General features: G+C 45.0%; 1 protein-coding gene across 1 annotated transcript in view; it reads right to left on the bottom strand.

Moving 5' to 3' along the window:
* ABRAXAS1 (abraxas 1, BRCA1 A complex subunit) overlaps nucleotides 1–12,864 on the bottom strand; it is a 79,556-nt gene that overhangs the window by 34,636 nt on the left and 32,056 nt on the right. Inside the window, exons 3-4 of the mRNA XM_082275822.1 lie at nucleotides 2,784–2,820; nucleotides 2,160–2,226 (exon numbers count right to left, since the gene is read on the bottom strand). Of these exons, the coding sequence (XP_082131948.1) occupies nucleotides 2,160–2,226; nucleotides 2,784–2,820 (104 nt within the window). The remainder of the gene's footprint in view (nucleotides 1–2,159; nucleotides 2,227–2,783; nucleotides 2,821–12,864) is intronic.

Raw genomic sequence — 12,864 nt, 5'->3', positions numbered from 1 at the left:
CATTGTAACAACATTAGAGGAAGCAGATTTAGTGGCTAACCATATACTGGGCCATTCAGAATCATCGAATGAGAGGTTTAGATCTTGTTCCCATTTAGAAACATAGGGAGGGGGGGGCGGGGGCTAGTATCAAAACTAGCTAGAATTTGTTTACAAAGAATCTAAACAAGTCCTCTGATATGTGGGACATAATTACATATATGCTCAAAACGCGACATCTGAGAAAACAAAGTGCCTGATTGTAGGTATGGTTGGAAACAAATTTTAATCCTTAAATAGTGAAATAATTCTGATTGAGGAAGTCCACAAGATTCATATAGAGTAGGAAAGGAGGGTAAAGAAGATGCGGACACAAATTTTTTTATATTCCAAAAAGAATAGCTGCACTCCAAGCATTAAAGAAATTACGGAGAATCCAGGCAGGGTAAAAGGCAGGGTTTTTAAAAAAATAAAGTAGTTGTATATGGGGCGATCGAAGGCCGAAAATGGTTTTGAATCTATTCCAGATGGCTAAAGAGTGATAGGATTGCGGATAGAGGTATGATCAACTCTACGTAACCATAACATATTATTTACTGAGATAGGGTCACAGTCGACAGACTCAATTGCTACCCATTGCGGAACTTCCTTTACTGCAAGGTATTTAGGTAAATGTGCAAGGTGAGCTGCATGATAATAGGCAGAAATATTGGGGAGACCCAAGCCTCCACATTGTTGTGGAAGACAAAAAGTGGATTTAGAAGTACAGGGTTTAGCTGTGCCCCAGATAAAGGAGAGAATTCTATGCTGAATAGGTCATAAGAAATGGGATGGTACTGAAATGGGCAGGTCTCTAAAAAGATAGAAGAATTTGGGTAAAATAGCCATCTTGATTATATTAATTTTGCCTATTAACCACTTGCCGACCGCCGCAAGTACATATACTGCGGCGGTCAGCCCCTCACAGGCAAAGTGACATACCGGTACGTCACTAGCCTGTGAGGCTCTGGGGAGCGGGCGCGCTCCCGCGCGGTCACGGACCCCCCGCGCGTGTGAGCGGCGGACCCGATTTCCGCCGCTCACTCACGATCGTCCGTGACAGCAGGAGAAAGGCAGGCAGCTAGTGTAAACAAGCCGCCTGTCAGTCTCCCCTGTGTAGGAATAGTGATCATACAGTTCTATGTAGGACCATTGATCATTGTTCCTACACCTCAAGCCACAGCCAATCACAGTTAGAATCACTCAACTAGGGACACACACAGCCCCTCCACCAGTGTCATTTTACAGTAACAGTGCATATATATAGCACTGATTACTGCAGTAATGTCACTGGTAACCCCAAAAGTGTCAAAAATGTCAGTCAAGGGTCCGATCTGTCCGCCGCAATATCGCAAAAAAAAAAAAAAAATCGCAGATCGCCGCCATTACGCGTTAAAAAAAAAAAAAAAAACAAAAATGACAAAAATCTTTCCCTTTGTTAGTAAACGCGATAACTTTTGCGCAAACCAATCAAAATACGCTTTTTGCAATTTTTTTTACCAAACAAATGTAGCATAAAACAAATTGGCCGAAAATGTTAAAACATTTTGATTTTTACATTTTTTTGGGGAATTTCATATAAAAAAAATGTGAAAAATATTGTTATTTTTGCAAAATTGACGCTCTTTTTTTTGTTTATAGCGCATGATCAAAAAATCGCACAGGTGATCAAATACCACCAAAAGAAAGCTCTGTTTGTGGGAAAAAAAGGACGTCAAATTCGTTTAGGTGCAGCGTTGCACGACCAAGCAATTGTCCGTTAAATTCACGCAGTGCCGAATCGCAAAATACCCCCTGGTCAGGAAGGGGGTAAAATCTTCCGGGGCTTAAGTGGTTAAGACATTTCATTTTCAGACGTTATGATAACCAGGCACATTTTAGTAAGCTAAGCTTTGAGAATAATAAAGTCATCTTGGTGAGGTAAGGTTACAAGTCTTTTTTTTTTTAATGTCTGGGTTTCACATGCAATTTGTGGTGGTTTTAATTTTAACCAATTAATCTTCAATAAAGCTATATTTTTTGCTCTGTGTGGGCCGTAGATCAAAGTCATTTTTTCAGAGTCTGTATTATATAGATCTCATGTTCTCTTTTCAAGGTTACAAGTCTTACCAACAAAACATGCCAACTTTGTATTCACGTACCTTTTCTTGGCCAGAGAGTAGATTTTGTAATGCAGTTTTGTCCACCTCACCAAGGCCACTGTAAAAACTACAGAGTTATATGCCATTAGATATAAGAGTTTGGGATAGAAGTGATTTTTAGGCAAAATATATAGGGAACCTATTATGTTTATAAAACCGTTAAAGCAATGAAGAGCAAAGGTTGCCAAACAAGTAAGCTCCTAACCGCAGTTCATGAAGAAATACAGCTCAAAGAGTAACCACCTATCCACATTCCAGTTGCTTAATACTAAGCCCTGATGAGGGGGATTTGTGTGAAATCCCCAAAATGCATTGGCTGTCAACTTTTAGGAAGATCTTGATTTACAAAAAAAAAAAAAAAAAAGATATCTGGATCAATCCCTATAGCTTAGTCCCTACAAACAAAAAAATGCAAGGGATGGAACATGCAGCTTTAAATAGAGATATAATCCCATCTGACTGACTTGTTTTCCTTCATAGAGAAGGGCACTAGCTCCAGGTCACCAGGTCTAGCTGCTTATGAAAGGAAATCAGCTGTACAGGGGACTACCAGAGGTCCATAGGCTAATGACTGAGAACAAGGCCATAAAAGAATCTCTAAAAGAGAAATCCCCAATTACCAACCTGAATAGACGATAACAGGGAACGTGTCTTTGAATATCTGTAAGATAAAAACAGAAAGTGGTCTCATTAGTGGCTGCATACAGGCATACCCCACTTTTCAGTTCATAATGGGACCAGAGCATGTATGTAAAACGAAAATGTACTTAAAGTAGGCAATACCTTTTTTTCACTTAGTGCATGTAAATACACTAGCTCTATGGGAAATCTTGGTCAGCTTGACATGGCACTGCTCCTGGATTTTAACATTGGAGTCTTTAGAAAATCTTGATTAAATTGACATGGCACTGCTCCTAAACCATAAGTGACAGGGACACCAAACTTGGGGAGCACATTAAGGGGACCCAGGACTACGACATGGTAGATTACGTGGGCAAGCTAGCGGACCTCAAAAATCTGATAGGTTGTAGTCCTTGGCCCCCGCTCGGTGCTCCCCAAGTTTGGTGTCCCGGTCACTTATGGTTCGGGACCAGAGCCATGTCAAGCTAACTAAGAATTCCCATACACGCCAACGTTAGAGACAGGGAGCAGTGCCATGTTAAGCTGATCAAGATGTCCCATAGACGCCAATGTGTCCGGACTCCCGAGTGTACGTAAACCGGGGTATGCCTGTACATGACTGCTAAACTTAATAGTATGGCTGCATCAAGTATGCTATTTTATAGTGCACAGAATGTTGAGGCTGCATTCACACCTGAACAGTGATTGTCCTTGTTTTTATCTGAGCATTTATGCCAGTGTATGAGAGTTTTACATGTGTTCAAGTTTCAGGCACCAACTCTTACAATCCAAAAAAACTGAAATATGCTTGGAAAAAAACACTCAAGTATGCTCAATTCAAGCATTTACAGATGTTTACACTTAAATCTATGGGGCCAGAAACACTCAAATCAGCCTCAAAAGTAGCTTTTCAAGCAATGGTGCCTGGACGCTCATATGGGACAGCCACAATTGAAGTACAAGCGATTTGGCATGTTGAGAATTTTGGAGTTTAGAGCTATAAAGTGCTCAAGTGTAAATGGAGCCTTAGTATACTTTGTGGGGGCAGTAAAAAAAAAAAAAAAAAGTTTACATTTCTCTATGACCAGACACCATGTGATCTATTTAACCACTTGCCGACCGCCGCAAGTAGGTATACTGTGGCGGTCAGCCCCTCACAGGCAGAGTGACGTATCGGTACGTCACTAGCCTGTGAGGCTCTGGGGGGCGGCGCGCTCCCGCGCGGTCACGGACCCCCCCGCGCGTGTGACCGGCGATCGTCGGGGGAGAGGGAGAAAGGCAGGCGACTAGTGTAAACAAGCCGCCTGTCATTCTCCCCTGTGTAGAAACAATGATCATACAGTTCTACTATGTGGGACCGTTGATCATTGTTCCTACAGCTCAAGCCACAGCCAATCACAGTAAGAATCACACCCCTAGGGGGACACACAGCCCCTCCCTCTCAAATAAAGTTAGCTCCTTCACTGCCAGTGTAATTTTACAGTAACAGTGCATATATATAGCACTGATTACAGTAGAAATGTCACTGGTAACCCCAAAAGTGTAAAAAATGTCAGTTAAGGGTCCGATCTGTCCGCCCCAATGTCGCAGTACCGCAAAAAAAAAAAAAAAAAAAAAAAAAATCGCAGATCGCCGCCATTACGCGTTAAAAAAAAAAAGACAAAAATCTTTCCCTTTGTTAGTAAACGCGATAACTTTTGCGCAAACCAATCAAAATACGCTTTTTGCGATTTTTTTTACCAAACATATGTAGCAAAAACAAAGTGGCCGAAGATGTTAAAAAATGTTGATTTTTACATTTTTTTGGGGGAATTTCATATAAAAAATGTGAAAAATATTGTTATGTTTGCAAAATTGATGCTCTTTTTTTGTTGTGCATGATTAAAAAAAAAAAAAAAAAAAAACCCACAGGTGAACAAATACCACCAAAAGAAAGCTCTGTTTGTAGGGAAAAAAAAAGGACGTCAAATTCGTTTAGGTACAGCGTCGCACGACCGCGCAATTGTCCGTTAAAGTCACGCAGTGCCGAATCGCAAAATACCCCCTGGTCTTTTAGCAGCCAAATCCTCCGGGGCTTAAGTGGTTAAAAAGCACAAAATTGGACTTTTACCACCAAGCATTCTCTGGTGGAGAATCAATGACTGTCTTAAAAACAAATCATCTCGACGATTCCCTACCAGAGAATGTTTGGCAAAAAGTCACATTCTATGCTTTATAAACATACCCCCATATGTCAAGAAACCCCTATAATTAAGCTTCTAGAGGTGAAATGAGTCAATGATTGAGGTCCTGGATTCCACCTTAACATACAAGAAAGCCTTCTACATGCTGAAAGAGGGAGCGCTAGCTGTATTATTTGTATTGTTTGATCATGGAAAAGAGTTGACATTCAATAGTTTAGCTCTCCTCACCTCCTAAAGTAGCCGGGGGTTCCTGCAAAACACGTCAACGTTTTTTACCCTTGGAAGACACCTCAAGTTTATGTTGAAATCATGGGATATGACATTTCTATTGTACTGTGATGTGCCGTGGTGTTTGTATATTTATGGGTTTGAACTTAAAGTAAAACTGCACTTCATCTGAGCACCACACAAACCAAAAACGCTGTTCAATTCATTTTTGATATTCAATGCAAACTCCCCCATCCATCCATGATTTCATGCTTTATTTTAAGAAATCACTTTGAAAAACACCTTCCTAGCACTTCTGGACATGGCCATCTTGAGCAAGGGCAGATGGTGCATGTAGAATTTACTTCCTGTAATCCATCTGTCCTTTACTCAGGCATGCAAGCAGGAGAGGGTGTGCTTAACTGAGAAAGACCCTCCTCCCCTACTGAAGACTCCAGGGATGTATAACAGTCGCCTAGGCATGGAAACCCGTAAGTAACTGAAGAAATAAAAAAATAAAAAAAAAAAACACAACAGGTGTCTGGTAACTCCTTTTCTAGGAAGTCTTCCAGAGCAGCATCTGAGAGATAGGGCTCCTCCCACCTGTAAAACAGGAAACACAATGTCCACCATTATAAAAAGATTGCACATACCTGCTTGCCACAGTAATGTAAAAGTGCTGAAGGAACAACAGGTTATTATGCCTCTTCACTGAAACCAAATAATTTCCCTCCCCACTTTATTTTTTTTATTTAGGAAGGGAACGAGTGCTGCCCTGGAAGACTTCCTAGAAAAGGAATAAACAGGCTCCTAACACATTTGAGAGGATGTAGCAAGGAATACTTACTGGGGGGGGGGGGGTCTACCGCCTTGAGAACTTTCCTACAGAAAGTTTGATCTTGGCTATACAGGCGGTCAATACAAAAGTGCCTTACGTAGGTCTTAAAGCTTGACCATGTCGCTGCCCTGCAGATCTGCTCCGGATTAGCCCCTGTTTATTCTGCAAAGGAGTGGGCCCAAGCTCTGGTAGAGTGGGCTGTGAAACCCTAAGGCGGATGTAGACTTTGGGACTGGTATGCCAGTGCAATGCCTATTTTAATCCATCCCGCTATTGAGCTCTTCGTAGCTTGATGACCTCTGTTTTTTACTGAGTATAGAACAAAGAGCGAGGAAGTCTTGCGCCAGTCTTTGGTCCTTTCCAGATAAGCTATCAGGGTTCTCCTGATGTCTAATTTGGAATAGGTTTCCCTTTTGTTGCTATGGAGGTTAGCTAGGAAGGAAGGTATAAGGGAAGGTATAATGATGCCCTGTGACCTATGGAATGTTGAGGGGACTACACCAACGACACCAATACTACAGTTTTTTAGTGTGTTGTCTGAGCATTCATCTAGAGGCTCAAAAGGAGTAGAGAAGAACCCCTTTAGAACTGTGGATAGATCCCCCCCGAGGGGAATTTCCTATAACTTGTCAGTTTTTACTTTTTTACCTATCGGAGGAAACGTTTTATGAGCAAATCTTTCGCTAGTCTTTCATCAAGAAAGGAGGATAGTGCTGCGACCTGCACTTTTAAGGTGTTATGCGATAACTTGCTGTCTGCACCGTCTTGCAGAAAGTCCAAAAGGGTTGGGTTAATTTTTTTCCCCAGATCTCCTCCATTCAAACGCCATGATACAAACTTTTTTGAATCTTCTCATAAATCGCTTGGGTGACTACTACTAGCCAAGATGGTATTCACTACTTTGGTAGGCCTTTGTTCTGTAACCTTATCCTTTTAGGAGCCAGGCTGAAAGCTTCAGTATTTTGACGCTCGGGTGCCGTATTGGCCCCCTAGTTAGTAGTTCTGTTTTACATGGCAACAGGAGGTGTGTCCCACTGCTCATATTCTTTAAATAGCTGATACATGCTTTTTGATGCCAGTAGGGGGCAATCAGGATGACCGTGGCCTACTTCTTGATTTTTTGGATGACCCTGGGGGGGGGGGGAATCAGGATTGTTGGGGGGGGGGGGAATGCATAACATAGCGGGAAAGACCAGTTTTGTGCCAGAGCATTTACCCCCATGTTCCCGGCCCTTGGGGAGAGGGAAAAGAACCTCGGGACCTTGTTATTGTGCTTGGATGCAAATGGGACTACCGATGGTACCCCCAGATCCGCACAATCCAAATCGAAGGTTGCCTGGTCTAGGGACCATTCCGCGCGTCGCACAATGTTTCTGCTCAGGTAATCTACTAGGACATTCTTTGTCCCTTTCAGGTGTATCGCAGATAACAACTAAGTATGCTTCTGCCCATGTCAGAATCGTGTCTGCTGTAGATGTGATTTGAGGGGGATCTGGTGCCCCCCCTGTCTATGTATGCTACAGTTGTAGCATTGTCCGTTTGTATTTGGACAGGTTTGTCCTTGATCAGAGCTTTGAAAAATTTTAGTGCTAGATGCACTTCTTCCATTTCCCTCATATTCAATGAGGTTAGAGACCAGTCCTGTCTCCAAGTGCCTTGGGCCAGATGTTCTGCTAAGTGCGCTCCCCAGCCTGAAGTACTGGCATCTGTGGTGATGCAGATTACATTTGTTTGTGTCCACATGCGCCCCCTGGCTGTACATGTGTGGTTTTAGCCACCACTGCAGCGACAATCTGATCTCTTGTGGGATTGTGATGCAACACTCCATGGATTGTGGGTTCCCGTCCCACTGTGCTAAAATGAAGTTCTGTATTAGTCAGTTGTGTCCACGAAGACATCACGAGGCCCAGCACCCTCATGCTTTTTCTGATGGTGACCGCGTTGGGGGAAGACATAAGGTCTCAACCTCTTCCATTAACCTTACTATCTTGACTTGAAATAAAAAAAAAAAAAATGGATTTTTGTAAAATCTTACCGTAAAATCCTTTTCTCTTAGCTCATCGACAGACGTAGTCCTCGGTGATACACCACCTTCGGGTTATGTTACCTCCGCAGGAGCAGGACTAGACAGGAAATTAAAAAGCTCTGGCCACACCCTAGGGGCAGTCCCAGAGGGTATATCCTCTCTCTCTCTGCCTCAGCAAATCAGTTATGTGAAAAAGCAGTGCTTAGAGAATTTAACCCAACCCAACTCCAAAACAGAGGGGCGGGGACTACGTCTGTCGATGAGCTAAGAGAAAAGGATTTTACGGTAAGATTTTACAAAAATCCATTTTTCTCTAGCGCTCATCGACAGACGTAGTCCTCGGTGATACACCACCTTCGGGACGTCCCAGAGCAGTATCACAACTGAGGGGTGGGAAAATGGAAATCAAATCCCAATCTAGAAGGCCCAACCGGTGCCAACTAGAAGTTTACAATGCTCATCCTTAATGATGAGACTCAACCAAAAAAAGAGAAAACAAATTTTTTTTTTTTTTTCAAACAGAAAAAAACCCTCGAGGTAGACCACCGGTCTCCTCAAATTGCGGCCTGCAAAACCTTGCGGCCAAATGAGGCATCCGCCGATGCCGTCACATCAATTTTATAGAATTTTGTAAAGGTATGTACCGACGACCAGGTGGCCGCCTTACATACCTGGACCACTGACGCCTGATGGCGAAAGGCCCAGGAAGTACTGAGCGCTCGAGTGGAGTGCGCCCTAACAGGGAACGGAGGACTCTGACCCTTAATAGAATAAGCCTGTACCACCGTTTGTCTAATCCATTTGGCAATGGTCGCGGCAGATGCAGGCAAACCCTTTCTGGGGCCATCCGTGATCACAAAAAGTGAATCCGTCTCACGGAAAGATTCCGTAGCTTTCAGGTATACCCTGATTGCCCGAACCACATCTAAGGAATGCAACGCATGTTCCCGATGATGCTTGGGCTGAGGACACAAGGAAGGTAGTACAATATCTTCATTCAGATGAAAATCTGAAACCACCTTGGGAAGAAAAGATGGCTTAGGATGAAGTACTACCTTATCCCTATGAATCACTAGGTATGGTGACTGGCATGATAATGCAGCCAGTTCTGACACCCTGCGAGCAGAAGTAATAGCCACCAAGAAGGCCACCTTCTGGGATAGAGTAAGCAAGGGAATCTCCCTGATGTTTTCAAAGGGAGGTTTCTGTAGAACCGACAAAACCAAATTAAGATCCCAGGGCGGTAAGGGCGCGCGGACTGGAGGAGCCAGGTGCCGCACCCCCTGGATGAAATTCCGCACCAAGGATTTGGTAGCTAAAGGCTTCTGAAAGAAGATTGCTAATGCTGAAACTTGACCCTTGATGGTGCTCAAGGCTAGCTTCTGCTCAACCCCTTGTTGCAAAAAGGCCAATATTCGAGTCACCGAATAGGTACGTGGAGGAAATCCTAAAGATTCGCACCACGCAATATAAGTCTTCCATGTGTGATAATAGACTTTGCTGGAAGTCGCTTTCCTTGCTTTAATAAGGGTAGGAATGACTGAAGTAGACAAACCTCTGTCCTTCAGTACTTGGGTCTCAATGGCCAGGCCATTAAAACCAGCGACTGTAAAGCACGAAGGTAAATAGGTCCTTGAGACCACAGACACTCCCTGAGACGAAGTTCCCACGGAACGTCTGCGACTAACATGTCCAAGTCGGCCAGGCCGGCTTGAGGAGGCCAGCCTAGAATTTCTAGGACCACTGGCGCTGATTGGATCTGAACCAGGCGTCCCTAGAGCTATCTGGCCCCGACCATCCGAGAAAGTCTGGTCGTTTTCTGTTCCCACACATTTATCAGATACCTGATAGTCATCAGGAAAGGTGATCTTTTCTGGTTGAACCTCAGGGACCGAAGTCACCCGACTAGAGGCTACTTGGCCTATCTGGTCAACCAGATCCGATTCCTGTGAGGTATCGGGACTAATTTTAGGAAAAGGTAAAGGAAAAGATCTTTTCAGGGAACGGTAACTACCGCTTCCTGTGGTACTTAAATGTTGGAAGGGAAGAATCGCACCGGTAGTAGTGGTTGATGCTCGATCTAATGTCCTGAATACCGGTGAAAACGTCCCCCCACCCTGAAACCGGGTGGGGGCGCACCTTCAGGCTGTGTACTCCTTTGCTTCGGGTTTGGCTGGGTTGGTCCCCTTCTTGAACCCTCCTGGAGGAGTCTTGCCTTTCCCGCTAGTACCAGCCGGGCGCCCTTTATGGGCGGTAAAGAAAGGTCCTCGCTTGTTGCGAGGTCCCTTAGCTTTTGCCGCCTGTGGCAAAAAAGTGCTCTTGCCCCCAGTGGCATCCTTAATGATTTCATCTAGGGTGGCTCCAAATAGACGATTCCCCTGAAAGGGGAGATTGGTCAAGGTCTTTTTGGAACCTAGGTCAGCTGACCAGCATTTTAACCACAGCACACGTCTGAGGATCACTGCTAACTTAGATGCATGCCCTAATAGGGGAGTAGTGTCCAAGGCTGCGTCACAGATAAACCGTAGCCCTTGTATGATCTGTTCCATCAAATCAGATGTCTCCTGGGGAATATCTTTTCCCCTAAGATCTTGGCGTACCATTTTCGCCCATTCCGTAAGTGTCTGGGAAACTAGACCAATAACGATTACTGGTCTAAATGCTGACCCTATCAGAGAAAAGATAGTGCGGGACTCTGCTTCTATCTTTCGATCCACCGGATCCTTAAAGGACGAAGTGTCCTCCACTGGAATAACCGTGGCTTTATTCAGCCTGGAAATAGGCGGATCCACGACTGGTGGTACCGTCCATTTCTTAATGATGGATTCCTCAAACGGATAGCGTCTAGCAATACGCTTGGAAATAGTAAAGGTACGTTTAGAATGCTCCCATTCTCCTTTAATCTGATTACCAAAACATTTAGGTACAGGAAAAGCCTTCGCCGTCTTGATGGGCTTATTAGTCCCAAAAGGCCTCTCTGTTTCAGTTGCCCCTGCCGGTAAAGCCTCAAGTTTTAAGGTTTCTTGCACTGCCACAACTAGTGCGTCCACCAATGCTTCTTCCTGAATTATAGCAAGAGAAGAAGCGTCCTCCTCACTGTCTGAGGGGGCTTTACCTGGGATAACAGCCCTTGCAGAGGAACCTGCAACTGCCGTGACCATCTCTGAATCTGAGTCAGAGGTGTCAGATGGTATAGGGGTAGGCGGGGGTCGCTTCCTTGACCCCCGTCCCTGACAGGCCGCCTCCACCCGAGCCACCATAGACTCCAAAATTGCTGTAAATGACTCTATATTCTGTGCACCGGCGGGTCCCGAGGCCCCCTCGAGGGAAACAGGTGGGGGAATATGTGTGGCAGGGTCCATAATAACTCCAGTTACTTCCTGGATAATATAATTCAAAAGTAAAGAAAAAAACTTTTTTTTTTTTTTTTTTTTTTTCTGACCCCCAGCGCCACAAAAAAGCCCCTTAGTGTTACCTGCTTAGGGATCCCTATCGATCGAGAGAGAGAGAGATAGACCCCCAGGCTCACCACTTGATGCTCAGAGTTAAACTGCAACAGCTTACAGCGCTGTCTTGACAAACAGGAAGTCTTTTGGCTGGCTGCCCAGGAAGAAAGGAGGCGGCTCCGCCCCTCTGCACGCCTTCCGGCGCCTCCCCCAAGCTCCACGAGGTGTAGGATCACCTCAAACATGGCCGCCCCCATGCTGGAGACACGAGGCTACGCCAAAATGGCGTCTCGTGCGATCCAGCAAAAAAAATGGCGGCGGCCTAAACTGAATAGCGGTGTGCTGCAGGGCACACAACACTCTCTCTGCATGGGGATATGGCGTGGTTGGCGGTACCGGCCCTGGCGGACCGCGTGGCCGTTCGGGAGGCCTGCTAATAACTGGAGATCTGATTTGGAAGGCAGTCTACATGTCCGTGGCTTCTGACTGGTAGGTAGCTTATACTTAACCCATAAGATTCCCAGAATGCCACAGATTACATCTTTAAAACATGTATACAATAGATTGTTAGCTCCCAAGCCAAGCCTCCTGGCTTTTGCACACATAAATCACACTCAAAGTAGGAGGATTTGTGACACGTTATAGGATAGAAAGGACTCTTTCTTACCATACAGAGAGGGGCCCGCGTTCACCACAAAACCCGTCAGGGAAAAAGGGGGAACATACTACTCACCATACCGGAACCAGGCGGGCACCAACTCCTGACAGTACCCCTCTCCACCGGGGCGGGAGGGCTGTCGACCGATACGGACGCCGTGACTCATGGTCTTTGGCGTTTCGGCGAGACGTTTAACTCGCGTGGACAGTCCTTTAATGGGACTTTTGTCGCGGCCGACCCAGCGCGGAGCTATGGCCTGCACGCGCTCGTAGGCTGAACTGGGGTGACCACCGGATCTCAACATCCAGCCCGTCGCCCAGTTCAGCTTTCTTGCTTGAAGATCTCACAGGAACACTGGAGAAAAAAGCTGTCTAAAAAAATCCTTTAAGAAAAAATTCTTGCCAGGACCTAAGATCCCAGCAAGGTGTCTAGGTCCTTACTCCTAACTAGACAGAAAATAACTGATTTGCTGAGGCAGAGAGAGAGAGGATATACCCTCTGGGACTGCCCCTAGGGTGTGGCCAGAGCTTTTTAATTTCCTGTCTAGTCCTGCTCCTGCGGAGGTAACATAACCCGAAGGTGGTGTATCACCGAGGACTACGTCTGTCGATGAGCGCTAGAGAAATCTTTGTTTTCTTCTCATCCAACACATACCCCTGATAATATACCTTTTGGCTGGGGATTAGGTAGGATTTTTGTTTGGTTATTATCCATCCTAAACTTTTT

This window comes from Pelophylax lessonae (assembly GCF_965119305.1).
Source record: "Pelophylax lessonae genome assembly, chromosome: 1".
In the NCBI taxonomy this organism is placed as follows: domain Eukaryota; kingdom Metazoa; phylum Chordata; class Amphibia; order Anura; family Ranidae; genus Pelophylax; species Pelophylax lessonae.
The sequence above is the reverse complement of the archived record's forward strand: the minus strand, read 5'-3'. Positions and strand labels throughout refer to the sequence as shown.